Source organism: Neocloeon triangulifer, unplaced genomic scaffold, assembly GCF_031216515.1.
Source record: "Neocloeon triangulifer isolate White Clay Creek 2 clone unplaced genomic scaffold, ASM3121651v1 ptg000012l, whole genome shotgun sequence".
NCBI lineage: Eukaryota > Metazoa > Arthropoda > Insecta > Ephemeroptera > Baetidae > Neocloeon > Neocloeon triangulifer.
Window position 1 is genome coordinate 437,595 of NW_026775554.1, and position 27,711 is coordinate 465,305.

The 27,711-nt window shown below is 34.9% G+C and overlaps 3 protein-coding genes and 1 long non-coding RNA gene across 6 annotated transcripts; 3 read left to right on the forward strand and 1 right to left on the reverse strand.

Annotated features, from left to right (window-relative positions):
* On the reverse strand, positions 1-26,015 carry LOC132196751 (arginine/serine-rich protein PNISR). The gene is made up of 5 exons (XM_059619603.1): positions 25,766-26,015; positions 10,608-10,670; positions 9,726-10,017; positions 9,267-9,427; positions 1-1,190 (listed from the first exon to the last, which is right to left on the reverse strand). The coding sequence occupies exons 1-5, from the start codon at positions 25,928-25,930 to the stop codon at positions 717-719; spliced, it is 1,155 nt and encodes a 384-aa protein (XP_059475586.1). The 5' UTR covers positions 25,931-26,015; the 3' UTR covers positions 1-716.
* On the forward strand, positions 2,327-4,046 carry LOC132196752 (uncharacterized). 2 transcript variants are annotated; one of them, XR_009441792.1, is made up of 6 exons: positions 2,327-2,433; positions 3,111-3,170; positions 3,229-3,431; positions 3,486-3,661; positions 3,714-3,849; positions 3,906-4,046. It is a non-coding gene; the product is annotated as an uncharacterized LOC132196752 (long non-coding RNA). The 2 variants fall into 2 exon arrangements; XR_009441793.1 differs by having other exon boundaries at positions 3,229-3,373.
* On the forward strand, positions 4,690-7,992 carry LOC132196750 (uncharacterized). 2 transcript variants are annotated; one of them, XM_059619602.1, is made up of 4 exons: positions 4,690-4,928; positions 4,984-5,214; positions 5,476-5,542; positions 5,595-7,992. In XM_059619602.1, exon 4 carries the CDS (start codon positions 5,687-5,689, stop codon positions 7,838-7,840), a length of 2,154 nt encoding a protein of 717 aa, XP_059475585.1. In that variant the 5' UTR covers positions 4,690-4,928; positions 4,984-5,214; positions 5,476-5,542; positions 5,595-5,686; the 3' UTR covers positions 7,841-7,992. The 2 variants fall into 2 exon arrangements, with proteins under 2 accessions (XP_059475585.1, XP_059475584.1); XM_059619601.1 differs by having other exon boundaries at positions 4,984-5,542.
* LOC132197135 (uncharacterized) lies at positions 16,672-18,656 on the forward strand. The gene is made up of 6 exons (XM_059620215.1): positions 16,672-16,872; positions 17,020-17,070; positions 17,548-17,587; positions 17,675-17,742; positions 17,796-17,913; positions 18,011-18,656. Exons 1-6 carry the CDS (start codon positions 16,741-16,743, stop codon positions 18,235-18,237), a joined length of 636 nt encoding a protein of 211 aa, XP_059476198.1. The 5' UTR covers positions 16,672-16,740; the 3' UTR covers positions 18,238-18,656.
* Positions 26,016-27,711: the final 1,696 nt, after the last annotated feature.

Below are 27,711 nucleotides of genomic sequence, written 5' to 3' on the forward strand. Positions count from 1 at the left end.
TACACATTTTAAGACACAACGAATATATTTTTACACCTAACAGGGAGACTCACACTTAACGCTAAGTTTCCTGCGCGGCAAAACGCACTACGGAGTACAACAGCCTGTGATGTTTCTGCTTCTTTCAATCGCAACTCAAACTTCGGCTTCAAAAACCGACTAACGCGCTAAAAACGAGCTTCGCATCTAAAACCTTCATTCCGAAATCAAGAGATTATTGGCAACTGCTTTCGAAACGGCCTCTCTTTTCTAAAATATTCCAGCGCGGCTTCGTGTATAAAATTAAGCTACCGGGGGTAAAAACCACGTAGCCTACGAATAAATTTTCTCCAACTTTTGATTAATACGTTAGGGATATGGCGTAGTTAAGTGTGGCTTTAATTCCGTCTGCTCTCGTTTCTCCTCGCAAATAATTTGCTTTTGTTTCTCGAACATCTCGCCGCAGAGAGATCGTGTAGAAAAATTGACTATAAAATTTGCCGCAAGCACATCATTTAATCGTTCCACTTTGCTCACTTATTGCTCCACAAATCAATTGTTTCATTATAGTTCTGAATGAAAAAAGCTGCGCGTGATTTTGAGCGTCGACTTTTGAGAAATTCAAAGTACGAAGCGAGAGAAAATAATTATGGAAAAAGAAACGTTTGATTCGCTTTGATATCCCTTTGCGACCTGGCAAGAAAGGGCCGTGGGAAGTGTCGAAGCGGCGATTATCGTCAGTCCTTGGCTTTGCTCTTGGCCTGCTCGTCCCTCTCCTTCCGCTCCTCCCTCTCCCTCCGCTTGTTCTCCTCCTTCTCCCTCCGCTTCTGCTCCTTCTCCTCCTTGCGCTTGTTCTCCTTCTCCTCCTTCTCCTTCCGCTTCAGCTCCTTCTCCTCCTGCTTCTTGCTGGCCTTGCTCTGCTGCTCCTTGCCGAGACCTTTGGCCGGCGACGCCCTGAAGTAGGACTTTTTGGCCGCCGCAGGGTTCTCCAGCTGCGTCACGATTTTCTGCGCGCACCGGATCCGCGTCGACGCCGACGGCTTGTCCTTGGCGCCGCCCGACCTGTCCCTGCTCGCCCGGAACTCGCGCTGGAACTCCTGGATCGGCGGCAACCGACCTGACCCCGTCGACCCTGAGCTGCAACTCGCCACGCTGCTCGCCGGCGGCCCACAACTCGCCGCCAAGGGGTCTTTGTACTCTTGCAGTCGCATCTGCAACAAGGACAAATTATCATTATAATTTTTAGTTTACAACAATTTAATAATTTCAATATGCAATTTTTCTATATTCTATGCAAAATTTTCAATTCCAAAGATTGTTTTCCTTAGTCATGACACGCGTATTTAAAAATTGTGCATTAAAATGAGTTCCGATTAATATATAAAAAAAATTATAAAATTATTTGGTTAAAAATGCCTGAAAAAGTGGAAAATGCATCAAGAGTGCGCCACGTCATGATAATAAGGTGGGATAAATTCTATTCAAAAACGATTCATAAATGATTTTTCCAAACAACTCGAAAAAAGTATAATTGGAGAGCATTTTACCCACATTCATTCTTCTATAGCAGACGAATATATTTTCTATTTTTGTTTTTACCAATAATACCAATCACATGGAAGAGATTCAATTAAATTTTGCCCGTAGATTAAAACGGAAAAAAATGAGAAAATTTATTCTTTGCAGGTATTGTGAGTTTTATGCAATCTGAATACTCGTCGGTCGGACGGGTTGCCTACCTTCGAATTCTGCAGGCGCTTCATCTCTGAAATGACCTCTACCAGAGAGCAGAAACTTTCAAAATTTTAATAGTATTCAATCTTTATTTGTTGGAGGTAGAAATTTTGAAAAAAGTAATTTTATGAACATTGAAATTAGTAGTCACCTGAAAGTTGAATTTAATTGCCAGAATATATAGAAGATTCCTAAACTATAAAATTTTAAATCCAATGGTTCTTCTGTTTATTTGTGCTTCTTTGGAGAAAAAATTAATTTTTTTCCTTATCATGGATCATGGATGTAAAAAATTAAGATAAATTTGATTTTTCAGAACGAAATCTCACTCTAATTAGCTGGAAATGTTTTAAACCATGTGTGCAAAGTGCGTAATTGAAAAATATGTTTATTTTCAATAAGAATTATTATCCTAATAAAATTATTTTTAAACTATCGTCTCACGAAGGACAGTCTTCTTGAGTTTAGTTGGCACCGTTTGTAGTTCCAAGCTTATCTTTTTTATGGTGCACTTTAGTGCGATTGCAGATTTTATAAAGTCTAATAGAATGATACGATAAGATAAGGTCTACTTAATTAATCGTTAAAATTTGCTTTGATTTTTCATTACGACGAAACGACGAAGATTGAGTAGAGTGAATTTAACTATTGATAATGAGATAATGGCGCGACGAAAAAGAAAGCCCTCGTCGGCCGGGTCATCATCATTAAAAACAATAAGTAAGAATTTGCTATTACAATTATTATATGTGCTAGTAAGTTACAAAAGCTTATTTTACTTTTTATTGATGCACAATTTTGATTACTCTCAGCAAATTACAAACCAATTTTGTACCTTTAAAAAATATTTGACCCTTAAAAAGATATTATAGCCGTTCAAAAATAAAAAAAGATTACAATTAATTAAAATATTATATATCATAATAGTTGAAAGTCAATCATTTGCAATAATAACTGCGCAATTCAGAGATAATACAGCATAATTTTTGATAAAAATGTTAATCAAACTTTCAAAGCTAAGATAGAGATAAGAAAGAAGCTCAAAGAAAATGTCACGTAGGCAGTTGCCGTATGCTGATTTAAATGTCCAGATAAGGGGGTTAAAGTGGGTATTCAATTATATTTTTATTTAAAATCTGGAAAATCGTTCGGCACTAAATAAAGTTTTCTGAACTAACTAAATTATTAATGATTATCGGATAATGAAATATAATAAGCGTTTTATTCTTATTTCCACATTATATTCAAAGAGGCATAGTGAATTTGACTAATATTTCAATTTAATTTCTTCAATGTAACCATTTAAGATTTATATTTTAATCGAATTTCATATTTGATAAAATACAAGGTTGTTCTTTCTAAATTTCAGAAAATATAATTTTCAACTCTGTTTTTAGGATTCAATATGAATGGACCGGCCCAATTGGGGTACTTTGAAAAAACCAAAATGCGGATGAGTACAAATAAATTCATCATGATAACAAAATTGATTATGAATTAAATTTTTTTGTGCAGTGCGTGCGTTTTGGTTGTCACTTACGACTTTAAAGATTCCGAAAAGAGGCGACACGGCAATGAAAAGGACCTTGAAAACTTAAAAAAATCGTTCGAGGAGAAAAGGAAATGTCGATACCAAGAACTGGCGTCGCCCGAAGCTGAGGTTTTCCTTGAAATATTAAAAAACGAGAAAAAACTCCTCCAGCTTTTCAAAATTTCAGGTACGAAGAAAAAAATTAGATGTTTTTGATCGGAATAAATATAAATTTTCTTAGCTGTTCCCTCTGCATTTCTTCTCATCATCTTGGCGCACGGAAAAGAAAACAATATTATAGAGACAGACCACAAGGACCAGAACGGAGAATACAAATACTTTCTGACCACTGACGTGCTGGAGGCAATAAAAAAATCGCCAAACCTGCGAGAACAACTCAATGTCATTTTCTTTGGAGTACGAATTAGTTTATGATTATTTGACTGCATATTTAATAATTGTTAAAAAGCCTTGCCGGGGAAAACTCAAGGACGTGGCTCATCAAGAAATGGAAAATCCTAAAATTTACGAAAACCAAACCTCAAACAGGTTGACAAACATGCCCTGCGCTGAGAATTTCGTCATCGTTTATTCAACAGTCGAAAGTGACATGATTTTTAATTTTTTCACGTTAAATATATAATAATTTGAAAAATTTTAGCGACTTTGTCAAACAGAGACACAAGCGAAGGCACGTGGTTGGTGCAGGGAATTTGCACTTTGTTGGACAATCTTCAAAAAGACGAGCCGTTGGAGGTTTATCTCACCAAATTGCAACATTGGATCCATGAAAGGTTAGACGTGGATCATGGCCAGACCCCCGAGGTCAAATACACTCCGCACAGGAAATTTGTGATTAGCAAGTCAGTTCGTAATCAATTTAAATTTGTAAACTTTTTAAATTTGGATGTTAAAAGGGCAGCAAAGACGGAAGTTCTTAGCAAAATCCAATCAGATGGGAAAGGAACAAACTGTAGCAGCCGCCGCCTGAGGGCGCGCCCTACACCAAAAACACTGCCACACCTTCCAGGCATTCGCCATCAAGGCGACAAGGACCATCAAGTGTCCGCCCGCGGGCTCCGCGGAATCTTCCAATATCATCGAACCCAACATGGGGTAATTAACTTTTTATTCAAGAAACATTTTCGGCAAGAGTTGCCCTTCAGTTTGAACCATTAAGTGTTCTGTGTTTAATTAATTTTCAGTGACAAATCTGCCTCCAAAGTGGAGCACATTTTTCCGCCATAATTGGCACATGTGAATTTAAATTTCTCAATCGACAATTTCTCAATCAACAAACAAACAGAATTAATTCTCAATCAATGTAAATCTCAAATCATAAACATTTCCATTTTGTAACATTTAATTTTCCAATATGTGATATTTATTGTTTGTAATTTAATTTCAGTTCGGAGTCACCATTACAATTTCGTAAAAGAAAAACAAGTGGTTTCAATTCTTAACAACTCAACCCCACAAAACCTTCAAAATATAAATACTGCCGAACAATCAGCGTTCTTCCCATGGCGCACAGAAGACGGAACGGACCTCCAAGAGAAATGGGCAATGATTATCAGCAACAATAAAGATGACTCAATTGTTCTACGCACGCAAGAGGCGCTTCGCGAAAATTTGGGATTTAAAACAAGCATTACGGAACAATTGGACTCTGTCTTTGAAACTAGTTAGTTTGTTTATATTTATTATAATTTTTTATGAATAATGTTTGTTCTTTTCAGTGCAAGGAGAGCAGAGTAACGTTGGTTGCTTTTTGGCTGTCTTTTATGCTTCGCTGTCTTTGAACAAAGAGACGAATGAGATTTGCGTTTGCGTTGGAAACGATAGCATAAAAATTGGTGACCTTGTCTACAAGTTCCTAGGACCAGAAAATAGAATGTGGATTGGGAGGCCAAAGCTTTTCTTCTTCGTGCATCCAACAATAGATTCGGACAATATTTCAACGGCATTAAGTGACAATATTTGATTATGTTAAATAAATTACTTACTTTAAAATAAATTCTTTGTATATTTTCAAATCGCACTATAGAAACGAATTTAACTACGGTTTCTGCGTTTTTCATTCCATTTATATTGCTCTCATAGAAACTTTTTATCCGCCTGCATAAGTCTAGAAAATTATTGATTTTTAATCCAATCTAAAATGACATATTAAAATATGGAACATATGACTTTTTTCAGTTAATATTGTGCTTTCTTCATTCTGTTTTCAGGTTGAAAAGTTCAATTTACCGGGCACTAATCATAGTGGAAGCTTTATTTACATATTAAATAGCAAAGGTAAGATTATAAAATTAATTTAATATTTTTTTTAATTAATTGATCTGCATAGATTCTGCTGAGAAATTGATACATCTTTTTGAGAACTCCAAGTTCAAAAACAGAACGTCTATTCAGGAGCTGGCCCTCGACCTCCTAGATAGGATGGATCCCGACAATAGTGAGAACGTTACTAATCAAATCGTGTCCACGCTTCCTTTCCTAGTAGATGTGCCCAACCACCCAATAACTTTCGTTGCGCCTGCAGTGACAGTTACCTTAAATAATACATCATCAATTGACGAAGAAACAGACAATCACACTGAAGTACTCGCAAGTTCAAGTGCAATCGGACGAAATCGATCTAAGTTTTCTGAAAGGCAAGAACCAAACGAGAAAAATTTGACATTTGACGAACTGAAAAAAGAGATGAAGCAACAGTTGCTGAGCTCTGGAGAGCAAGATTACTGCGTGTGGCTTTTCTCGTCGCTGCCCGGTTCGGGAAAGTCAACGATTCTCCTAGAAATTGCTAGTTGTCTAAACAGGGAGCAAGCGGGCAAAAAAATCATCAACATCCAACTGCAACAACATTACGGGTATTTTTACAGAGAACGGGACACTAGCACTAATATTGTGAATTTACTATACCAATCAAATGAAATGAGCCACAATGATGCGAAAAAATTAGCGCAAGAGAGGAAATCAATTGTGTTTCTGGACGGTTTCGATGAAATTTGCCCACGTTTCCGAGAAAACGTGATGACGATAATTAAAGATGCGACTGAAAAGAAGATTCCACTGGTGATCGCAACAAGGCCTGAGGAAGAAGAGACCCTTTTAAAGTCACTAGACTTGCTATCAACGAGGAAGATTGTAATTAAACCCCTCGAGAGGAATGAACAACTCAAACTACTTATGAATTTAGGAAAAAACAAAGAGGATTGTGAAAAACTCTTTAAACTCTTCGAAACGTGTGGTGCTACTGATATTCTCAGGAATCCGTTTCATTTGACTTTAATAAGCGACATGGAACTCGAATCAGTTCAGGGAATATTTGGTATCTACGAGGTGGTAATTAAAAAGAAGGTTACAGACGCGTTGCAAACTTCGAAGGAAAGCAGAACACCAAAAGACTTCGTGGTTGACAAGCGAATTCAACTTTTGCAGGAAATCTCACTAAGATTTCTTTTAAATGATGGCTCAATTCCTTTTCCAACTGAAATCGATTTAATCAACAACACTGGCGTCGCATCAATGGAAGAAGGGAAAATACGATTTGTTCACCAAACTTTTGCTGAATTTCTCGTTGCCCAGCGCTTTATTCAAGAAATAGAATTCGAATCAGCGTCTTCGATTCCAATATTCAAAAACGCCAACTTAAGGCAGTGCCGCGTTTTCATAAACAGTTATATTTCTCAGAATACCACTTTTAGTGACAATTTGAGCATTTTCTTCGATCAAAGCCAAAATGTTGACATTCATAGCATTTTGCGTGAACAACTTGATCACATTCTTCATGAGTTGAAACCTAATCTGAAAAACCTGCTCAATAGCGGTGATATAAAAAAACGGGATACAAACGGGAATACGCTTCTTCTTTTGGCAGCTCGATTTTCAAGCAAAGAAATTTGTAAAATTTTCGTTGAAAACGGCGCTGATTTGAGTGCGGAGGACAATGACGGAGACGACGCTTTTCATTTGGCCTGCTTCGAAGAGAAATTGGAAAATGCCAAGTATTTGCTGGGGTTAAATGGCTTCAGCGTAGAAAAGAAAGGCCGGTATGGAAGAACGGCTCTGCATTGGGCTGCTTGTAAAGGTCACGTCGCAGTGGCCGAATTTCTTCTTTCAATAGGAGTAAACGTCACAGCTCGTGACGATAATAATGACACGCCTCTCACTTTGGCAGCTCAATTGTCAAGTGAAGAAATGTGTCGATTCTTGGTGGAAAATGGCGCTGATTTGAGTGCAGTGAACAAATTTGGGAACGATGCTTTGCATTTTGCCTGCATTAGAGGAAAATTGGAAAATGTCAAGTATTTGTTGGGATTAAATGGCTTCAGCGTTGAAAAGAAAGGATGGAACGGAAGATCGGCTCTTCATCGTGCTGCTGAAAAAGGTCACGTCGCAGTGGCCAAATTTCTTCTTTCAAGAGGAGCAAACGTCAACGCTCGTGATGATGAAAAAAGCACGCCTCTCAATTTGGCAGCTCAATATTCAAGCGAAGAAATGTGTCAATTCTTGGTGGCAAACGGCGCTGATATGAGTGCGGTGGACAAATACGGACAGACGACTCTTTGCATTTGGCCTGCATCAATGTGAAATTGGAAAATACAAAATATTTGCTGGGATTAAATGGCTTCAGCGTTGAAAAGAAAGGCCAGTACGGATGGACGGCTCTTCATTGGGCTGCTGGAAAAGGTCACGTCGCAGAGTGGCCAAGTTTTCTTTCAAGAGGAGCAAACGTCAACGCTCGTGACGGAAAGAATAAGACGCCTCTCAGTTTAGCAGGTAAATTTTCAAACGATGAAACGTGTCAGATTTTGGTGAAATATGGAGGCACAAAGCCTGTTCCAGAAAAATTACCCAATTAAACAAATATAAGCTTGCCTTCTGCAAGCTCATAAGGGCAAAGGCACTTGTCTTGGCCTGACCCAAAAAAAAAAAAGAAAAAAAGATAATTCATTTTGCAACGTTTCGTAATTTGATGTGGATTCAAGATGAGTAATGTATTTTTTGTACCTACCAATATGATTTTTTAACTGTTGCATTTTTTTTAAGATGAACAAAATTTTCAATTTATTTTTATTTGTATTAAGTGTGTCGCTAAAAATTAAACAAAAACTTATCTCAAAATCAGTGGAGGTTTGCATTTTTAGTACCTGAATTTTACTTTACAATTAATAATTTAATAATCAATTTTGAATTCTGAAGAATATTCTGATGAGATTAAATTTTTATAATAATTAAAATATAATTCATGATGGACATTGTTTGTATGGTTAAAGTTATTTAAATTATCTGCATCTAAAATTTATTTTCCCTTGTATCAACTAATTTGATGTCATTTCTCTTGATTCATTTGCTCATAGAAAATTAACTTATTGCAAACACGATCATTTTGTGAAATTTAAAATTTAATCTCTATAATTCTATACAGTGAAATATAATGTATTAACTTTTTTTTCACCGTTGAACAGAATTTTTAATGTCGCTGTTGAAAAATAAATAATTTGAAAAAATACTATTTCCGTTTAGCTAAAATATAATTAATTCTTAATATTTAAATCCGCACTTCCTTCATGAAACATCAAAGGCAAGTTGAGATTAATGAAGATAGCAAACCGCCGTCGTTAGCAGCTTTTTTTCTTAATTTATTCCATGAGAAAAATATATGCAACCAGCGCGACAAGTGCGTCACACGGGTTGCCTTCTTTCAAAGATCCAGCTTATTTTTCCTCAAGGTCAAGTAGTACTTAACAAAAGTTAATTTAATTCTTTTACGGGGTATATTTTAATGAATCAACCCTTTTTAAAAAAGCTTATTTGAGTTTTCATTGCAGCCGTTGTTAATAAAATCGTTCATTTTAACATTCCTAATAAAAATCATAATAAAAATTTCACGTTTTGCTTATCAGAAAAAGCAAGACTTCTTCTATAATTTTCGTTTGTTTTGCGAATCAAATTCTGCGTCGGTGTAATTAGGATGGGACGAGTCAAGATAGTTTGAAAAAGGCAAAAGACTCACTTTCATTTGGTGCGTTTGCGAGCGTTTGAGGGAGGCGCCCGACGGCTGTCTGTAGACGTGATGGCGCCCGACGCCCGGACAAGTTGAAGAAGAAGAGCTCGCTTTGCTGGAGCGGGTCGAGCCAACGCTGCTGTTGGTCGCGGAACTCACGGAAGACATCCCTGCAGAGCACACAAAATTAGTGGCGGAATTATTTTTATATCATAATTGGAAAAATTTAAAGCAAATGAGATGATGAAAAAGTTAAATAAATATTCGCAGTTTCAAAAATTAATTTCTCTTCTTAATAGGAAATTATTTGAAATCTTGATGATTTAAAAAAAAAACTAAAAAGTCCGAAGTTTGAAAATTGTGAAAAAATTGACTTTTACAAAAATATTGATGAAAAGAACGGCCGAATTTGCTTAATGCTGATGATTTGAAGGGGTTTTTGAAAGGTTTTTTTTTAAATAGTCGAACCAGAGAGCGAAGAGGTTCCCGAAGACATGGAGTAGAGGGAGGCGGAGGCTGGGACCTCCCACTTGGCGCCGACGCCGACGCAGTACTGCGACGCGGACGTGGGCAGCGTGACGCCTCCGGTGACGCCCTGCTTGAGCCGCAGGATCTTGGACCTGCAGATGACGCACCTGAGCGGCAGCAGCCGCTGCGACACCGCCATCTGGATCGTCTTCACGAAGCACTTGCGACACACGACGCGGTGCCCGCACGGGAACGTCTGCATCGTCGCGCGCGCGTTCACGCAAATCACGCACTGAAAAACACACAAACAAAGTCATACAAATATTCAAATCTTTTATTTTTTTAGTTCAAGTTCGAAACGAAAAGCCAGAATATCAAAATTCACATTTTTTCATTTTAGTTTTTAAAAACCTTCTATGATTTAAATTCATATTTTTTTTTATAGTTTTGAACACAAATAAGTAAATAGATTCAAACCAAATTTGAAGAAATTAAACAGTTTGGTCGGATTTTAACCAAATGTCTTAAATAGCATGGATTCTTTTCTATATTTAAAATGCATAATTAAGCAGCGCTTTCTTTTGAAATCTGATGAAACAATTTCACAAAATTATAAAAATAAATAAAAATTTGAAATATTAGTGAAAAGTACATTCATAATAAAAAAAAATCAAGTTTTTATTACGAAAATTCGAATGTAAGATTAATTTTTTTTTAAATGAGTTCTGCTTCTAGTGATGTTACTGCGATTTTTCTGTGCGATATATTGCAAACGGAGAAAAGAGTTCAGCGAGGCACACACGCCGCATTGCACCAGCTTTTGCTCTCTCCGCACTTGCAATCTCTTTTCCGCCGACGGCCACATTAAAAAAAAGAACCAACCTCGTCCTCCTGTGAAGTCGCAACGTCCGGCTCGTTCTCCTCCAGCTTGCACAACAGCTTGTCCTGAAACACAAAGTCAACTTTTTCAAATCCCTGCATTTGAAACAAAATTTTAATTGACTTTTTTTACGGAAGTAATAAAATACGTCTGAAAATCGCAAATTGTGTCAATCTAATTCAAAATATTTAAGATTTAAATACGAATTTTGTTTCTGTTTGGAAATTTTGATAGCATAATTTGTTGCATATATTTCACTAGAAACAAATTTCCTATTGTATTGTCTGTTCTAATTTATAATTGACTTTCATTGTGAACCAAAGAGGCTTTAAAATCGAATTCGTCATTGATTTAAAAAGAAATATGCTTTAAATTTTTGTACTTTGATAGAATTTAATAAAAATAAAAATGATTTTTATTGCCAAAAAACTAACATTTTAAGTAGATGAGACTAAAAAAATCCCCCTATTTTTAAAAATTTCTTTATTTTTACCAGTCTATGATGTGAAATTTGTGAAATTTATATTTTTTAAACAATCCATTTTGTTTTTAAACTTCAGTTCACAAAACTAGTCAAAAAGGGAACATTTAAAATCGCTTATTTTCCTTAAAAAGGTTTCCTGTTATCGAATGGATTCAAAAGAAGCTTTTGCAACTTCCATTTCCCCGCTTTGATGTGGGAAACGAGCAATTTTTTTCCCTTTTGAGAGTCGCGAGTGAGGAAAAAATGCAAATGGGACGCGGCCGAGCGCGAAATCCGCTGACGTCGCCCAAACGGAATCATCGACTTTGGCAAAATGCTAATTTATTCCCTTTCCCTCGACACAATTTCCAAAAAATCATTTGTATTTCAAAAGTTGAAAAATTTAATTGATAAATGCGGAAGTTGTGGAGCAAATTTTGTGCGTCCGGGGGCCGTGGGTCGGTCCGACCCCCGGGGGCGGAACCGCACTCGGCAGGCAGTGCCACCCCTCGCCACCGCCAGATCAATACAACCCTTTACGGCCGTCTCTGCATCGGCTGCGGCTTCACCCACGGGACCCTTTCACACTCGGTCCGTCAAAAAGTCGCTCTTTTTTCAAACAATTTTGCACGTTTTTCAAGCACAATGAATTTCCCAACACAAAATTGGCGGGGAAAATGAGTTTCAAATGCAAATGAGATGCTGAAGGAAAAAAGCAGAGGTGTGAATTTTTTACTTGTCCCGGGAGATCCGTAAAAAAAGGACAATATTCATCAACTAAAATTCTCTGTGGTTTTTAGGGAAATTAAAAAAATAAATTGCTTTGAAAACCGTCAAACTTGATGCAAGGGGAGTTTTCCACAACAATAGAAGTTTTCGAAATTTTCTTTTAAAGAAGAAAAGTTTGATATTTTCTTACATAATTGCAAGTTTAAATTTCAGCATTAGAATAAAAACTGTTTCTTTTTATAATTTATTTAAAAATTTTATACAAAATTGACTAGACGAAAACTGTTGAAAATACGAACTAATTTTAAGCTTTTTGACTAGATCCTTTCATCAAAATATAACTTTCTTCACACTTTTCTGGCTTCATTTTGGCTATAAAGTCACCATTTTTCAGTCTATTGTATTAATTTGTCACAATAACTTCAACTTTTGATACAATTCGGAGCAAACTTTAATTAAACCTAAATATAATTTAACATAAAAATTTAATTATTTAGCCTTCATATTATAAAATTTTCTATCGTATTGGAATTTTTAAACGAATAATTAAATAATATGCAAACAAAATATTTTCTTCATCTTTCACCAACAATAAAAAAAATGAGCTTTGCTTCCTCGCGTTGTAAAAGGCTAAGGAGGTATGCAACCGGGCGGACGGACAAGGGCGGCGGGTTGCATACCGAGTGAGCTCGCAGGCGATCAAGTCGGTGACGGGGGCAGTCGGTCGGAGAGGGAGGGGAGGGGGGAAGGAAAATCGCTTCATTTTCTCGGCAAGGGGCCAACGGACGGACGGACGGGCGAGCCGAATCCAGACTCGTCAATCAAAACTCGCACGCACGCACGCACGCATACCATCGCCTGCCAAATTCAAACAAATTGAACAATCGGCAAGAAAAAGTGCATCAGTTTTTTTTGCCTTGAAGACGGTTTTAGCTTCTAGAAAATAATTACAGCCGAAAATTAACAAAATATTGAAATTGTATTGAGAGTTTATTCTTTAGCAATAGTTAATTCAGATAATTGAATAAATTTTTTGATTTAAATTTGATTTTTTTTTGGAAATTCTCTTAAATAATTGTTTTACTTCAAATTGGCCGAATTAAAATTTACAAAATTTCATCATACCAGGTTAAAATCTAATATCATTTCAATAAAGTTGGCAAAAATTAAATCTATCGGCAGTTCAACCTTCAAATTTAAATTATAAGAATCCACAAAATTCTCCTAAATTTTTAGATTAATTTCCCTTAACAATCCATAATAAATTCTTTTTTAAAACAGTAGTAAATGTTAGTAATTTTGAAAATTATTTAACCAAAGTTGTACTCTTGGGAAGTTACAAATTTCATCAATTTATATATGTACTTTTTGTAAACTTTTCAAGCCCAAGAGATTATATTATTTTGTTGAGAGCGCAAAAGACGGATTGCAGCTGGAAGTGGCAGTCGCGAGAGCGAACGAGAGCTTTTTAATTGAACTCAAGTATGCATGAGAGTCGGCCCCGTTAATTACGCCAGCACTCGGCATCAATTATTTGCAGCGAAAATAACGAGGTCGCGCCCAATGACGTGAAAAATCCGTCCATTGTCAGCGCAATGATTCAGGTTAATGAGCGGAAACTTTGGTATTTCATTTATTTCAATTTCCAAGATGCTAATTTGAAACGTAATACATTCGAAAGTTGCAAATTAATTATCAAATTTCAATTCAGTCACAAATTTCAAAGAGAAATTTACCTCAAAATGCAAATTTATTGTTTTTTTTTTCTTGTCAGGAATGATTTAGTGATATTTTGCAGTGATTTTAGTGTTCAAAATTATAAAAATTTCAAAATCAACTTAATTTGAATCATTATTACTTTTTTTTTTGCTTTTTATTCTTTCCTTTTTTGAATTTTGAGCGTTTAAAACAAAACGGAATTTCCGCCGCTCCCGCTTTTTCGCAGTTTTTTGCAGGAAGAAAGTTTCCATCTGCCCTGGTGGGTTGGTGACGTCATTGGGGGAGAGCAACCCCCTCCCCTGCCGCGGGCTATTTTCGCCACCTGCCGGCCGTGTGATTATTCTCGAGAGGGACAGACTGAGGATCTCTGCATCGCAGCTCTTGATTAGACTCGTGAATATTCACAACGCGACACGTGTTTGGCCAATTCCACTTGCAAATTGCCTGTCAATTATGCAGCAAAACCCGAGTCTGCAGGAAAATTCGAATCTTTTATTACTAAAAACGGGTTTTTTCCATTTTGGATTGTTGAAAGTTTCAGAAAATAAAAAAATTTGGAGTTTTAAATTCTTCAAAAGATTGCAACAATTTCCATTCAGATTATTTTGAATCTCAAAATGTCGGTTTGGAAATTTAAGAAATAAATTTCAGAACGAAATCTCTGAAAGCGTGTTTTGGCGTGACATGGGAACGGACGTGCCGCTCGGACAGAAATGCCGAATGCAAATCTGTTGGCGGGGCAGGAATGCTGTGAGTCGGTTTCGCACGCAACAACACCGAGAGCGAGCTTTGCGCAAAATCGATTCGCAAGTGCGCCGCGACCCTCGACAACAACCGCATTCGCTCTCGCAACATTCAAACGCTGCAAATTCATCATTTTTATTCAAATTCTCCTTCAACAATTCCTTCAAATTTCATTTATTTCCAACACTGAGATGACTTTTGCTTCAAATAAAACAAAAAGTAGCAAGAATGTCCAGAAATTTAAAATATGTGTTGATTTTCCACCAAAATTTGTTATTTTTTTAACATGACAAAATAATTTCCATTTTTGAGAGAATTAAAAAAGGTCTTTCGAATTAGAAATTATGATCGTTATTATTTCAGATAAAAAAAAGCGATTAAAAAATATTCACGTCGTTCTGGGAACTTTTGTCTTGTTCTGTCGCGATTTGGCCGCGACCCAACACGGTCGATTTCGCAGAAACACGAGACGACGTGCATCAAATTTGATTAGTTTAAAGCGACGTTTGTTTATCGCGACCCGTGTGTTTGTCGCTATGCGTCACTCTCCGCGCACAAAACCACATCCGCATCAGGCACAATCCAACAATCGCTCCAAAACTTATCAAAAAATTCATTCGTCCGAATCAGATTTCCGTAAACGAGGTTGAAAGGAAAAAGTTTTTGGTTCAAATTTGAGCAAATTTTAATAATAACAAAATTTATAAATTTAATAAAATTGGTCCTTCTGCCATCTAAGGATGATGAATGATAATATCTTTTCAGTGATCCTAGCCTAGACGCAAAATAAAAAATAATGGAGTCAGAAAAATCAAAATTAGTGAGTTTTTGAAATTTTTTCATCGCCTGACTGAACCAATTTTGATGTTTCCAACGCCAGTATTTTTTATTTTACATTCTTAGGAATTAAAAGTTACAATCATTCATGAACTGGTGAAATTCACTAACTTATCGCATATTTTAAAAATGTCTGGCAAATTTAAACAGTTTTTCACGTAAAGTCAAATATTTTTTAGTATATAAATGAGAAGGATAATTTATTTTCCTTTAAATAAACTTTTGAAATAAAATTTAAATTTCGTATATTTACAAAAAAAAAAATGAAAGGTTTTTGAATAATTTTGTGATTGTTTGCTAAAATAATTAAATTTGGTGATTTTCTTTGGTTTCCGGTCGAGGATGGCAAAAGCGCAAAATGAGATTTGTTCCGCGTCTTCGGAGATTAATCGAGTCGAGGCGCAGCATGTGTGCGGGGTTAATCGTGTTTGCGGCTTAATCGAGTGTCGTCGCCTGCAATTATTCGCGAGCGCCTCGTTGACTTGCATTGTGTTCCGCCCCAAACGCACTCCAACCCCCTCCAACGCTCAAAACCTGCATGATTATCAAATTATGGCGCGAAATTCACAAATTTAGAAGAATAAAGTTTTTTCTTGGCTCTCTGCTTTGACAATATTCATCAAATCTGGACGAATTATTTAATTTCAACACGATTGAAACCGAATAAATATTAAAAATTTACGTTTTCAGTTGAAATTGGCGCGATTTTGTATTAAACTCATGATTTTGCTCCATTTTAACGAAATATTCCGTTCAAATTTTATAGCTTTCATTAAGAAAAGGTAAATTTTTTCTCTTTTACCAGGTTATGGGAAGAATTAAAAAGGATAATAATTTTTAACTTTAGCTCTGACAAAAATAATCATCAAACAATTAAATTATGTATTTTCTGACAATGAATCAATATCAAAAGAGTGACTTTTGCTAAAATAAACGGCCTGATTAACTTCCAAGATAATTAATTCCACTTTATATTAGAATTACTTTTCCAAAAAGCCATCACAAGTAAAATTGAATTCATTCGAAGGGCTGATTTCGTTTTCATAATCTTGCAAAATTTCTGAAATAATTTCTTTTATCTTCCTTGGCCCGACCAAAATTGAAAATTTTCAAGAAATTGTAGTCTATTTTATTACAACCTAGTAATTGGTTTTTACACTTCTAAGCGTTAAACAAAAGTTTTAAAAATTGAAAAAAAGGGAAGCAACTTTTACGAAGAAATTTATAATTTCTTTGTTATGTACAAATATTCGGCTCGTTAGTTCTGTTAATCCTTGTCTTCAGGATGTAATTAAATCGTTCAGACGAGACAATTGGGATTGACTTATTTTTATAGCATTTGAAAAAATTGAACATTTAACTTGACTGATTTAAGACTCGCTTGTAGTGTGATTTTGTTTATTTCTATCGCGCTTTGCTGTGTTTTGTGATAAAGAGTGGTTTTTAAATAATGATTATATTTTTCTAAATCGAGATTTCCGAGGCTTATCTGGAAAAGCCCGACGGAAGTGCGCAGCAATCGAATTAATTAAAACTTGGCCGTTTTTCCTCGTTTAATTTCACTCGACCTGCAAACATGGAAGGCGAGGCCGTTTATCACGAGGTGCCGCTTGATTCGGAGAGAAAAGTCGGTCACAATCAGGATGCCCAAAAGGGTTGAAAAGGGGAAAGCGGAATATCGTTGGCTGTTGATCGCCTTCATTGTCAGCATCGTCTTGCAATTAGTCGCCGTTTTAGCCACCGCCCTACTCGTCTACTTCCTTCTCGAAGCCAAAGTAAGAGAAAAAGAGTTTCAACTTCATAGTTTATAATTAAACTATTTATCCAACGATGCACCTCCATTGAATAGTAAATCCAAATATTGACATTATACTTACATATTATTTCTCAGTAAATTGAAATTGAACACTAAAAAATTACAGGTAACTAACTTGGAAGAGAAGATCGCCGCAAACAACGACCGCTTTCAACAGGTTTGAACCAATTAAATTTTACTTTTACAAAAATGATACAAGCGAATTTAAACCAATTCTTATTCGACTTGGCTAATATTATTTTTGACAAGGTTATCAAAATCTTAACACTTATTTTAACAAAATTTAATATCAATGATAAACCAAATAAAAGACACACTGAAACAATTATTTTGGAACATTCTCAAGAATTTGTTTGAAAAAATTGACACTCGAGGAGATGATAATGGAAATGAAGAGTCGGGCTTTTCCTCGTTGTAAAATTGTTATTATTATTATTTTTTTTTATTATTTTATTATTTTTTGAGCCATTTGTTTTTGAATAACAACAATTTTACTACAAGGAAAATCCCGACTCTTCATTTCCATTCTCAAGAATATTAAATAACAGTAAAGTTTTAATTAAAACTGGATAATTTTCTTAAATTTATTTATTTATGTACCATGAATTAATCTTTGTTCTAAACGACGAAAAAGATGAACGACACGCTGAATAGTCACCGATGCGCCATTGCACGTAAGTTTTTAAAATAAATAGGCTTCAGCTAAAATTTGAGCCGCGCCTCTTGAACAAATTCAATTGAGAGCTTGAATAAATTTGCAGGTTTGAATTCAGCTAAATTGACTCAATTGTCCAACGGAAAGAAATATTTCTTCTCTTATCCAATTTACGTGAGTGATTTCCTTTGTTTGCATTTTCCTCTGAAATCGATACTTTTCGGTAGGTAAATTGGACTGAGGCTGAGAAAAGGTGCAAGCGGATGGGCCTGCACCTGGCCACCCTGAGAAACGAAACCGACCTGAACGCGACCGTGGCAGAAGCAGAGAAAAGGGCCAGTCATGGTAAGAAATAAATAGCACTTTGAAAATTGAATCCGAATTTGCAAAGATTTGATTCTTGTTTCGAGACTTGATCTTCTGAAAATCAATCTGATTTCAGGGTTTGGTTGGTGGTTATCTGCCAAAAATTACGGCAACGAAGGAAAATACGACGTTCGCTGGCACGACGGCTCAGAGTTGGAGCAAAACAGCACCTTGTGGAGGGCCAATGCTGACAAACTCACGGGCTGCGTCTATTTCTACACTAATTACACCGAAAAATTGAACGGCTGGTCGTGCAGTCACAGATTAGATTTCATTTGCGAATTGCCAAGCGAATGTTACTGAAATCAGACATTTGTTGATTTGATTATCAATTAACACTCGGCATATCTGAAGTCAAAATTTTTTTAAAGTTTTTTCGAAAGAAACTGCAATGACTTTGAGAAAGTTTGCAATTGTGGCATCAAATCCACTAAATTACTGAATTTGAATCAATTATAATATTTCTAAACTTTGGCGCAACATAAGATTATTGAAATTAAATATCTTTCATTCATATTACTTATAATGAGTTTATATTTAATTTAATTGATCAAATATAAATTGTATTTATTTCATAAGTTTCATAAACTGAAAATACAAAAATAAAATTACATTAGTAGACTTAACAAAAAAAATTGTATTTGATAATTTAACCTGCAATTGCTGATTATATTCTTAATTACAATATTGTGTGCGAATATATTAATGTGTTACAATTCGTTTTAATATAAGTTTAAATATTTCAATAAAGAAGAAAATATTCATTAATTGTTTTGTGCAAATTCTTTAATTAGGGCTTTATTTATTCAAACCCTTTCCTGTTTTCACTTATTCAGGAATAAAAAAATTAATTATAACACATTATTTATAATTTTGTTTAAAATTGAAGTTGCATTTTGAAGCGAAACAAAAATGAAATTGTCTGGCGCTGAATTAATGTATTTTGAAGAGAATAATAAAAAAGCTGTTGGGGTGGATGTTGAATTCAAACAAGTCCTCGGAGGAAAGAGCGGCGCGTGTAATTCGCACGGAACGACGCAAAAATGAACACACAGAGCGACAGAGACAATTACAAGCGAAGGCCGCGCCTATTCCCTCGTCAAATCAAAAAGCAAAAGTTTAAAAATTACGGAAAAAGAGTTTCCATTGCTGTGCGGATTGAATTGAATCAAGAAATTTTGCACAAGAACAATCAATATCAAAAAATAAATATTATGTCATCAAAATCTGGACGTTTCTGAACTTAAAAAATATCCAACTGAAAAAAAGGTAATTAATTTGTAAATCTGGCAAGAAATTATCTTTTATTCTAAATTTTTAATCATAATTTCAGTGGTTTTTGTGCAAAAATTTGTATAAAATCTTTGATTAAAAACCTGATCCAGAAATCGTGTTCACATCTTTTCTTGCGAGATAAGTTTGGCGTGAGATTGGATTGTTTCCTCATCCCTGTTTATCGACTCCATAAAGCTGAAGGGAGCGGCAATAAAATTACCTTGCAAAAGTGGCCTCTTTTTCGCCGCCGCTTCCACTCACAAGCAAACACATTATACGTCAAAACCTCCAGTCACCGGTTTCATAATAATAAGAAAAAGTGGAAATATTTGAATAAAATTCAATTTCTTCAGTTATTTCTGATTCAAAATAAGAAATTTGATTGACGAAAATATCCATTTCAAATATTAAAATACTATAAAAATTTGTAATTAGGAAATTTATCAAACTATCCTTTTGATTCAAGTTATTGTTAATTTGAATTTCTGAAATAAATATTACAAATTTTTCCAACATTTGTTCCGAATATCAAAGAAAAACGTTTCATGCAAATGGAAATTAATACAAATTTGTTCTGTAATCCTGATTTGAAAGGGAATTAATTTGATTTCAAGTTCACCAATTTTTTTTTTAAATCAATGGTAAAATTTATCATCAACCCCCCCCCCCCCAATTAAGGTGTGAATTATGTTTCAAAAATTTAACACATTCTAGAGTTTCGACTCTATCATTAGAACTTAATTAAAACGAGTTTCCTTGTCACATTTGCTGTTTGCGGTGTCACTGCGTGGGGGTTGAACGCACCCTTTCATCCCCCGCGTCAAATCTTTGCTTCCTCTGACGCAAATCGTGGCGGTTTTCCTTTTGCACCGACTTTTCAAAAGCACACGCGACGAAATACGAGTTCGAGTTTGATTCGCTTTCACTTTTTATCAGCCCAATCTTGAATCTGCTGACGTGATTCGGATAAAAATTATTCAAATGTGCAGCCAGAAAATTGACGTAAATATTTTTCATTCACAAAAATGAGTATTTCAGGAATAAAATTCCAATCTGAAAAGATTTCTGAACGCAAATAAAATCTATTAAATTTTCAAGCTTTAAAAATTTAAAAAGGGTGAAAAGTTTTAGTTGAATTTTGATTTTCTTTCAAGCGGAGTAAAATTAAAATGGACTAAAAAATTGATTTATAATAAAAAAACTGGAAATATCTGAAGAAACAAAACAAATTACAAAATATAATTAAATAAAAATGTGAACATTTTCATTTCAAAATCAATAACAGTTTATTTCTTATATTATTCTCACAATTTTTATGAATTTTTTTATAGGAAATGTCATTAAATTCTTAACTAAAGGACTCGAAATTCACCTTTTTTTAAAGCAATTAAAGTTTGAAATTAAATTCGTGGTTGGACAAAGTGAGTGCGTCTCGCGTCGTCAATTGGTTGTGCAAATTTGAGGCCGCATTGCAGAGTGGCTCGGCGAGCACACAATGCGGCCGAGGGTCAAGGACGCGCGCACATCAAAGGGCAGCGAGCCGAGTGCAGGTGCCACCCCCTTCCACCCCCGACCACCCTCTCGGCCACTCGTCGCCCAGAGTGCTCGCAATTAACACTCGTTACTCTTCCTTTGTTGCTTTGCAATAAAAAATTAAAAAAAAAACCATGACAGACCAAAACTCATTCTTGGCGCTGAATTTCGGCAGCAAAAATTTTAATTTATGAGCAATTTTTCAAACAAACCTTTCAATTTATATTTTTAAATCTAAATAATATTACCAAATTTTATATTTAAAGCAGAAATTCGTTTGAAAATTTGTTAATTTTCTGGAAAAATGATCGCCTGATAAATTTAGAAAGAGAATTAGGTTGAGTGGGAAAGACTATTGAATTGATTGCAATCAATAATTCTGCAAAATTTTTTTCAGTTTTCTTCAGGTGAAGCCGTATTTGAATTTAAATGACGATATTTTAGAACATTTTAAACCTTCAAATGCCTCTGATCATATAAAATTTCTTCTTCATGACAAATGATTTAAAAAAGTTCAGTGATTTCCTTTTAGAAGGAAGAAAATTGTTATAATTTGATCTTCTTTTTTCGGTTTTGCGGAAAGACAGTTTTTGGCAGCGCTCGAGAGTAGGTCAGGTTTTGCAAAGGTCACAATGAAGTGGTTCTGGGAATGCCGGCGATTGCGCATTCGCCCTTTTGCTCCCCTGTGAAAAATCGCGGGCTAAAAATAGCCGCGCCATCTCTGAGCCACTTTGTCCTGCGATCAATCAATACGGAACCGCGGAAAATCACGTCGCAATTCAACCGACGCAGGCTCCATTCCTACTCTGATCAAAGAGTGGAAAAACCTTTTGCCAATTTCCCCTGGGATGAAAATACAGAAAAAAAACCTTTTAAAATTATAGAAGCTGATGGACCTTTTTCAAAAAATTATCTTATAATTTAAATTCAATTATAAAAATCAAGCCGTATTTCTTGAGAATTTCAATCATCTTGTTCTTCTATAAATGAAATTTGTGCCTCACATTTTGAAAACTACAAATTTTTGTACTTCACTTGCGAATTATTTTATATTATGAACCATTATGATTCCAGATTGATTTTATGATTTTGTTTCTTCAGCAAATTTATATCAATTCATTTATGACTTTGTAGAAAAGAATCTGTTTGAGTGGAAATTCTGTTGAATTAATTTTATATTTTGAAAAATTTCAAAGAAAATTGCTCCCATTGAGAGGTGAAAATTGAGCAGTTTTCGAGTTCAAAACCTAAAATATCCATAGATTTTGGCTTGAAAACAAAAGGCTTTGAAAGTTAGGAAGAAAAAATGTAAAGTTTCGTGTTTTGTTTGTTGGCCGAGGTGGCGATGTCAGTGCAGAAGCAGCGAGATATGTTGACACAAGGTGAGACGCCGAGGTACACACACGAACGAAAAGGGCGATAAAAGATAAGGGTGACTAAGTGACACCCTTGCCCACTTGATTCTCTTCCAAACACACCAAACACCACTGCCCGTATCGATTGCAAACTAAACAATTCAAACCATGCCAAAATACAGCGACTGAATGTTTATTTTTTTTACTTGTTAGTCGCACATTTGAATTTGGAACAAAATTTTGTTCTCTTTTTTCAAAATTAATTGGTAATTTAAAACAATTGAAAATGGAAAAATGTTAATTTTAAAGATCCTCTCCGGTCATTTGTATTGCTCTTTATTCTGAAGATTGCTAAATTTCGAGTATATCTTGTGAAAACACTATTTACAAATTCCAAACCGTTGCGTCTCAATCAAGAGAAAACCTAAATACAAGTGATTCGCGCGAAAAATATGTGAGAATTGAGGAGCCAATCAGATTCATCAGTTTTTTACAAAAACTACAGAATTTGGTCACATCGGCGCTGCGATCGCTGATTTTGCCAAGTTTTCTGCAGCGCCGCGGGGCATTAGTGGCAAAATCAGCGATCGCAGCGCCAATGTGACCAAATCCTGAAGTTTTTGGATTGATGGATCTGATTGGCAACTCAATTCTCACGTTTTTCGCGCAAATCACTCATATTTAGTTTTTCTTTTGATTGCGACGCAACCGTTTGGAATTTTCACACAATCTTTTCACAAGATATACTCGAAATTTAGCAATCTTCAGAATTAAGAGCAATACAAATGACCGGAGAGGATCTTTAAGCAAGAACACTAATATTTCTAAACAAAATGGTTGCAATTTGAGTCTAAATCTTTGCAGCTTTTACATTTTAATATCCAAAAGAAATGCAAATAATTCTTTATGAAGGAAAAAGAACTCAATTTAGAATAAAATTCTATATTGTTTTTTTTTAAATTTACTCAAATTTTTGCAAGCTTCACGAGTTTGCCAGTCTGGATTAAGGTGAAGCCGCACAAAGTTGTGAATCCCTTTTTCCACGAGGGTGGACGCAGCTCTTTGTTGTTTGCACAAAGGCGAGGAGTCAATCAAGGGAGGGACGGACACGCCAGCCGCCGATCAAAGTTTTAATAAAGCTGGCACGGCGCATTACCATATTTCGCCCCCTCACGTGATCACCCCTTTTTAACAACCCCGGTCGCCTTTCTGACCAACAAAACTTTCTTGTTTAGGCAAAAACACTCTCAAAAATAACAATCCCCATAAAAAGGAGAAAATATTCAAGTATTCTGCTTTTTCAACAATTTTTTTCCAGAATTTATTGCATAACAAAAAGAAGTTTCTAGAACGAATTTTTTGGTCAAAACTTTGGAAATATTTTTCGAGCCTTTCGGAGAGAGCAAAGTTTTAAGAGGGGGATGATAAGAAGGGTGCGTTAAAAGCTCCCTCGTGGCGTTAAATTAGAGGCCGGTCTCGCCCCCGCCGCCGCACCCTGTCATTCAAATTCGCCCCCGACACTTGCAAATCACAAGAGTCTCGTTTTCAGCTCGAGTTGCCTTATTTTCTTTGGTTTGTAATTTTGAAACGTTTTATGAGAGAAAAATGCAAATTTCGCAACCATAAAGAAAACATTAAACATGAAAAGAGCAGAATTTTATCATGTTTCATCTGACATAACAAAAAATTGGAATTTTTCAAATAAATTTATGACATTTCAAAGGAAAACATTTGTTTTTAACGTACTAAAGTTTTCTTTTTCAATTGGATTTCAAAATACTAAGAGCAGCATGAAAATATTTGAAATTTAGATGAATTTCTTGTCGATTTTTTCATATGATTCTCATTACTTATTAAAACACATAATAACTGTTAATTGAAGAAGAATTTCAGATTTAAAAATCAGAATAATTTTAGATTGGCTAAAAGGAAACAAGAATTAAATGATTTCCATTTGGAATCGGTAGAAAGAAAATTATTCAAAAGGAAACGTGATTATGAGTAATTTTCAGAATATTAACTTTATTCTAATTAAGTTCTGATTCAATTAATTATTTTTCGTTTTGCTTTTCAATTATGTTGAAGGTAATTTTTACCCATTTATTATTTCAATTTATAGAGAATATCTTTTTAAACTCATTTATTGAAACATTGATATTTTAAAATCATTTGACATTTTCCCATCTATTATTTTTCCAAATTTCATAAAATCTATCGAGAAGGTCCGTCCATAATTATCATTTTCCTTTTCCAGCGGAAACGGCGATAAATTTTGATAAACATCGCAGTCAAGAAAAACAAGATTTTCGCTCTATATTTTTTCGCTCGTAAAAGGCGACGATCGCGGCTCTTTCAGATTAAGCGCATTTGATCTCTGCATCGGAATCAATTGGTCACGTGACGTGCAATCGTTGCTTATCGACGGCGAGAGAGGAATCAATCGCGTGTCAACTGCAGACAGACCGTGTTGTTGTTTGGTCGCGCCACAAATGAGACAGAAAAAGCAGAAAAAAAGCACGTTGAATTTGCTCAGAGACTTTTGCTGAAAATGTCCATTTTATTTAATATTAACTTCATTCAAAAGATTATTCTAAAAATTTGCATCTCATTCTCAAAATGTGAATCCAAAAAGCTGTTTTTACTGAAAGAATTTTGTTCAAAATAGAATTCTTATTTGTTTCCATTTGAAATAGTAGTTTTTTTTGTAAAAATCCTGTCACCACCAAAATATACAAAGACTTCGAATTGAATTTAAAAAAAGTTACCTTATTTTAGAGGAAAAAAAGAATAATTCTTTTACCAAAAACAAAAATGTTTTGCATTTGATTTGCATCGACCTTGTTGCATGATTGATGGAAGAAGCGCTTCCTGTTTGCTGTGGAAATCTCCAAAGTTATTGAACACATGGGCGGGTCAAGCAAACACAACTCAATAATAACTTTGATTAAATCCATAAAACATAAAATCAATTCGACGTGGTTTCTTCTGCAGTCAATTATGGGAAAAATAAACAAGTTTAATTGTTTTTAGTAAATTAAGCAACAAGAACAATGGTTTATATTTTTACTGTTTAATAATTTGGGAACTTTTGAAAATGAGATAATATTACAAAAGGCAAATTTGTTCAAAACACGAAAAAAAAAATCGTTGAAATTTTGCTATTTAATCTGTAATTTTTTATATAATTATTTATAGTCTAGTGAAAAGGTCTTTTCAACTTTGTATATTTGCACGTATCTTTCCGAATTTGAAATCTTTCAGATTAAAACGAACTTTTTTAAACTTTTTTGGACAGAAAAAAATGATAAATGTGGTGCTATTATCGTTAAATTTCTGTATTGTTTGACACTTTATAAATTTAAAATTTCGTTTCCGTTTCCCATTATTTGATGCAAAACTCACCCAAAATTTGATTGAAAAATGACTCTTGCGATTATTTCTCTAAATATCAGTGACGGTTTTTACCGTTTCACTTTACTAGTTTTCAAATAATAAATTTTGACCTAAAAAGTCTTTGGAAAGCAAAAAAAGGGGGATATTTTGCATCATCCACCATAATTTTGAAAAACTGACAAAAAGTTCCACACTTTAGAAAAGAACTTTTTCCAAATTGTCTCAGTGTGTCACGTAATTTAATTTAATTTTAAAATTTTTGGTGGTGCTCTTACGATTTTGTGGTTGAGGTGGGCGAGTTCTCGTTCGGTGACCTTCCTGCGGGTCTGTTCCTGCTGCTGGCGCTTGTACTGGTTGTACTTGTAGAAAAGGTACATGCCTGGCAGCGCGAGCACCACGAACGGCTTGATCAGGGCCGACGTGGCCAGGTTGCGCGGCATTTCGCTGCAGGGGGCGCCGCCCGCACCCTTGCTCGCACCCTCGCTCGCACCCCTGACCCTGCCTGCACTGCAGACCCGACCGACGCCAGACCACGACTGCCGCCGATAGTAGTACCGATCCGGCCCGGCGACGTCGCCGACCGCCTCCCCCCGCCCCGCCCCCTCCCTCCCCAAAACCTACCCCCGCTGCCGCCGACACACACGCAATACAACATTCGCACCAAAAATCGCCAAATCAACACAAAGAATAATTCAGCAAAAGTTTCAAAATTCGAATTTTCTTCGGTTCAAAACTTAACTTAAACTTTCTACAGGATTTTATTGAAAAAAAAATGCAAATAAATTGGGGAAAAGAAAAATGCGATCATAAGAAATAATTAACTAAACAAGAAGATTCTGAATATATGAAATTTTTAAATTAATTATTTTTATTTATTAAATTAAATTTTTAATTTTTTCTGCCTTGACAATTTGTGTTCATGTAATAATGTTTGTAAAAAACGCAAATTTTTTTCAAACAACTGAAGCAAAGGGTTTGATTATTAAAGACAGATTTATATAGAAAATTTTTATATTACTTATCAAAACATATGAAGAATATAATTTAATTCCTAACTGTGGGAAAATATATTTTACCATATTTAGATCTTTTAATACACTGATTTTAGATTGAATGATTTTATAGCTACTCAATTATTAACAAATTTTATACGCATGCATAGTAACTTTTTAATTTGTTTAACTTGTTAATTTTTAATTGATTGCATCAAATGCAATTTTAAGAATGTTTGGATTGAAAAATCCAGGGTATTTCAGGAATATTCAAAGCAATTCAACAAGTGAATTGATTTATTTCCAATATTCTTTCAATATTTCTCAGGATAAGTCTCAAAATATTTTAAACTTTAATTCAAAAATTCATTGTTAGTCACCTATTTTCATTGTCAATGAACAAATTTACGAAGTTGAAAATAAATTTGTGAGCGTTTAATGCAAACTGAAATAATGAATACGCTCCCTTAAGGCAATATTTAAAGCCAAAAACCGAAATGTTTAAATTAATGTCAAGATATTATAACTTTCTGTATAGGTTCTTGAAGTTGTTGTTGTGGAACCTTTTGGCCAGGTAGAAAATTTCACCCTCCTCCCCCTGAATAATAAAGCAAACCATTCCATTTTTAAATCCTCAAATCAGTTTCGTTTCGTCTTCCGACGAGAAAAGAGGTACGCACTTTTTTCACACATTTCACAATTTAATGAGTTTTGTCGAATTTGCTTGGAAATTTTATTCTCAAAATTAAATTAATTCCAATATTCTGTATTTTAAAACTAGGGAGAAAAATATTGAAATTTAATTTTTAAAAAATTTTTTGAATATAATTTGCATGTTAATTTTTCAAAATATGTAATTAAAATTGGTTAAATGTCAGCTTATTTCATTTCAACAGCTCATGAATTAGGGTTGCAACCCGCAACCGAAACTAGTAGAGCAGGGATTTTCTGTACCATGCAGAAACAATAAAGTTGCTCATCTCCACCGAGGAAGCCGGATTTTATTTCAAAAAATATTATAACTTAATTCAATTTTTGTTAATTTCCTCTCTGCTTTTTAAATTTCATTCTTTTTTCAAATGTTTAAATTTTTGGCAAATTAGATATCAACTGAAGAGAGCTGTGAATTATTGACTCGAAGTAAGTTAACAAAAAACAATCTTAAATCTTATCAAAAAGATGCTTATAAAGAAAACCTTCAATTGTCTTTAACCCCGATTTTGGATTCT

Bases quoted from the DNA above. Each gene is read 5' to 3' on its own strand.
- LOC132196750 (XM_059619601.1), top strand. From the start codon at position 5,687: ATGGATCCCGACAATAGTGAGAACGTTACTAATCAAATCGTGTCCACG.
- LOC132197135 (XM_059620215.1), top strand. From the start codon at position 16,741: ATGCCCAAAAGGGTTGAAAAGGGGAAAGCGGAATATCGTTGGCTGTTG. The intron at 17,588-17,674 runs GTAAGTTTTTAA...ATAAATTTGCAG, and splicing joins TCACCGATGCGCCATTGCAC to GTTTGAATTCAGCTAAATTG. The intron at 17,914-18,010 runs GTAAGAAATAAA...ATCTGATTTCAG, and splicing joins AGAGAAAAGGGCCAGTCATG to GGTTTGGTTGGTGGTTATCT.
- LOC132196751 (XM_059619603.1), bottom strand. From the start codon at position 25,930: ATGCCGCGCAACCTGGCCACGTCGGCCCTGATCAAGCCGTTCGTGGTG. The intron at 10,671-25,765 runs GTAAGAGCACCA...TTTGTGTTTCAG, and splicing joins CCCACCTCAACCACAAAATC to GACAAGCTGTTGTGCAAGCT. The intron at 10,018-10,607 runs GTTGGTTCTTTT...TGTGTTTTTCAG, and splicing joins CGACTTCACAGGAGGACGAG to TGCGTGATTTGCGTGAACGC.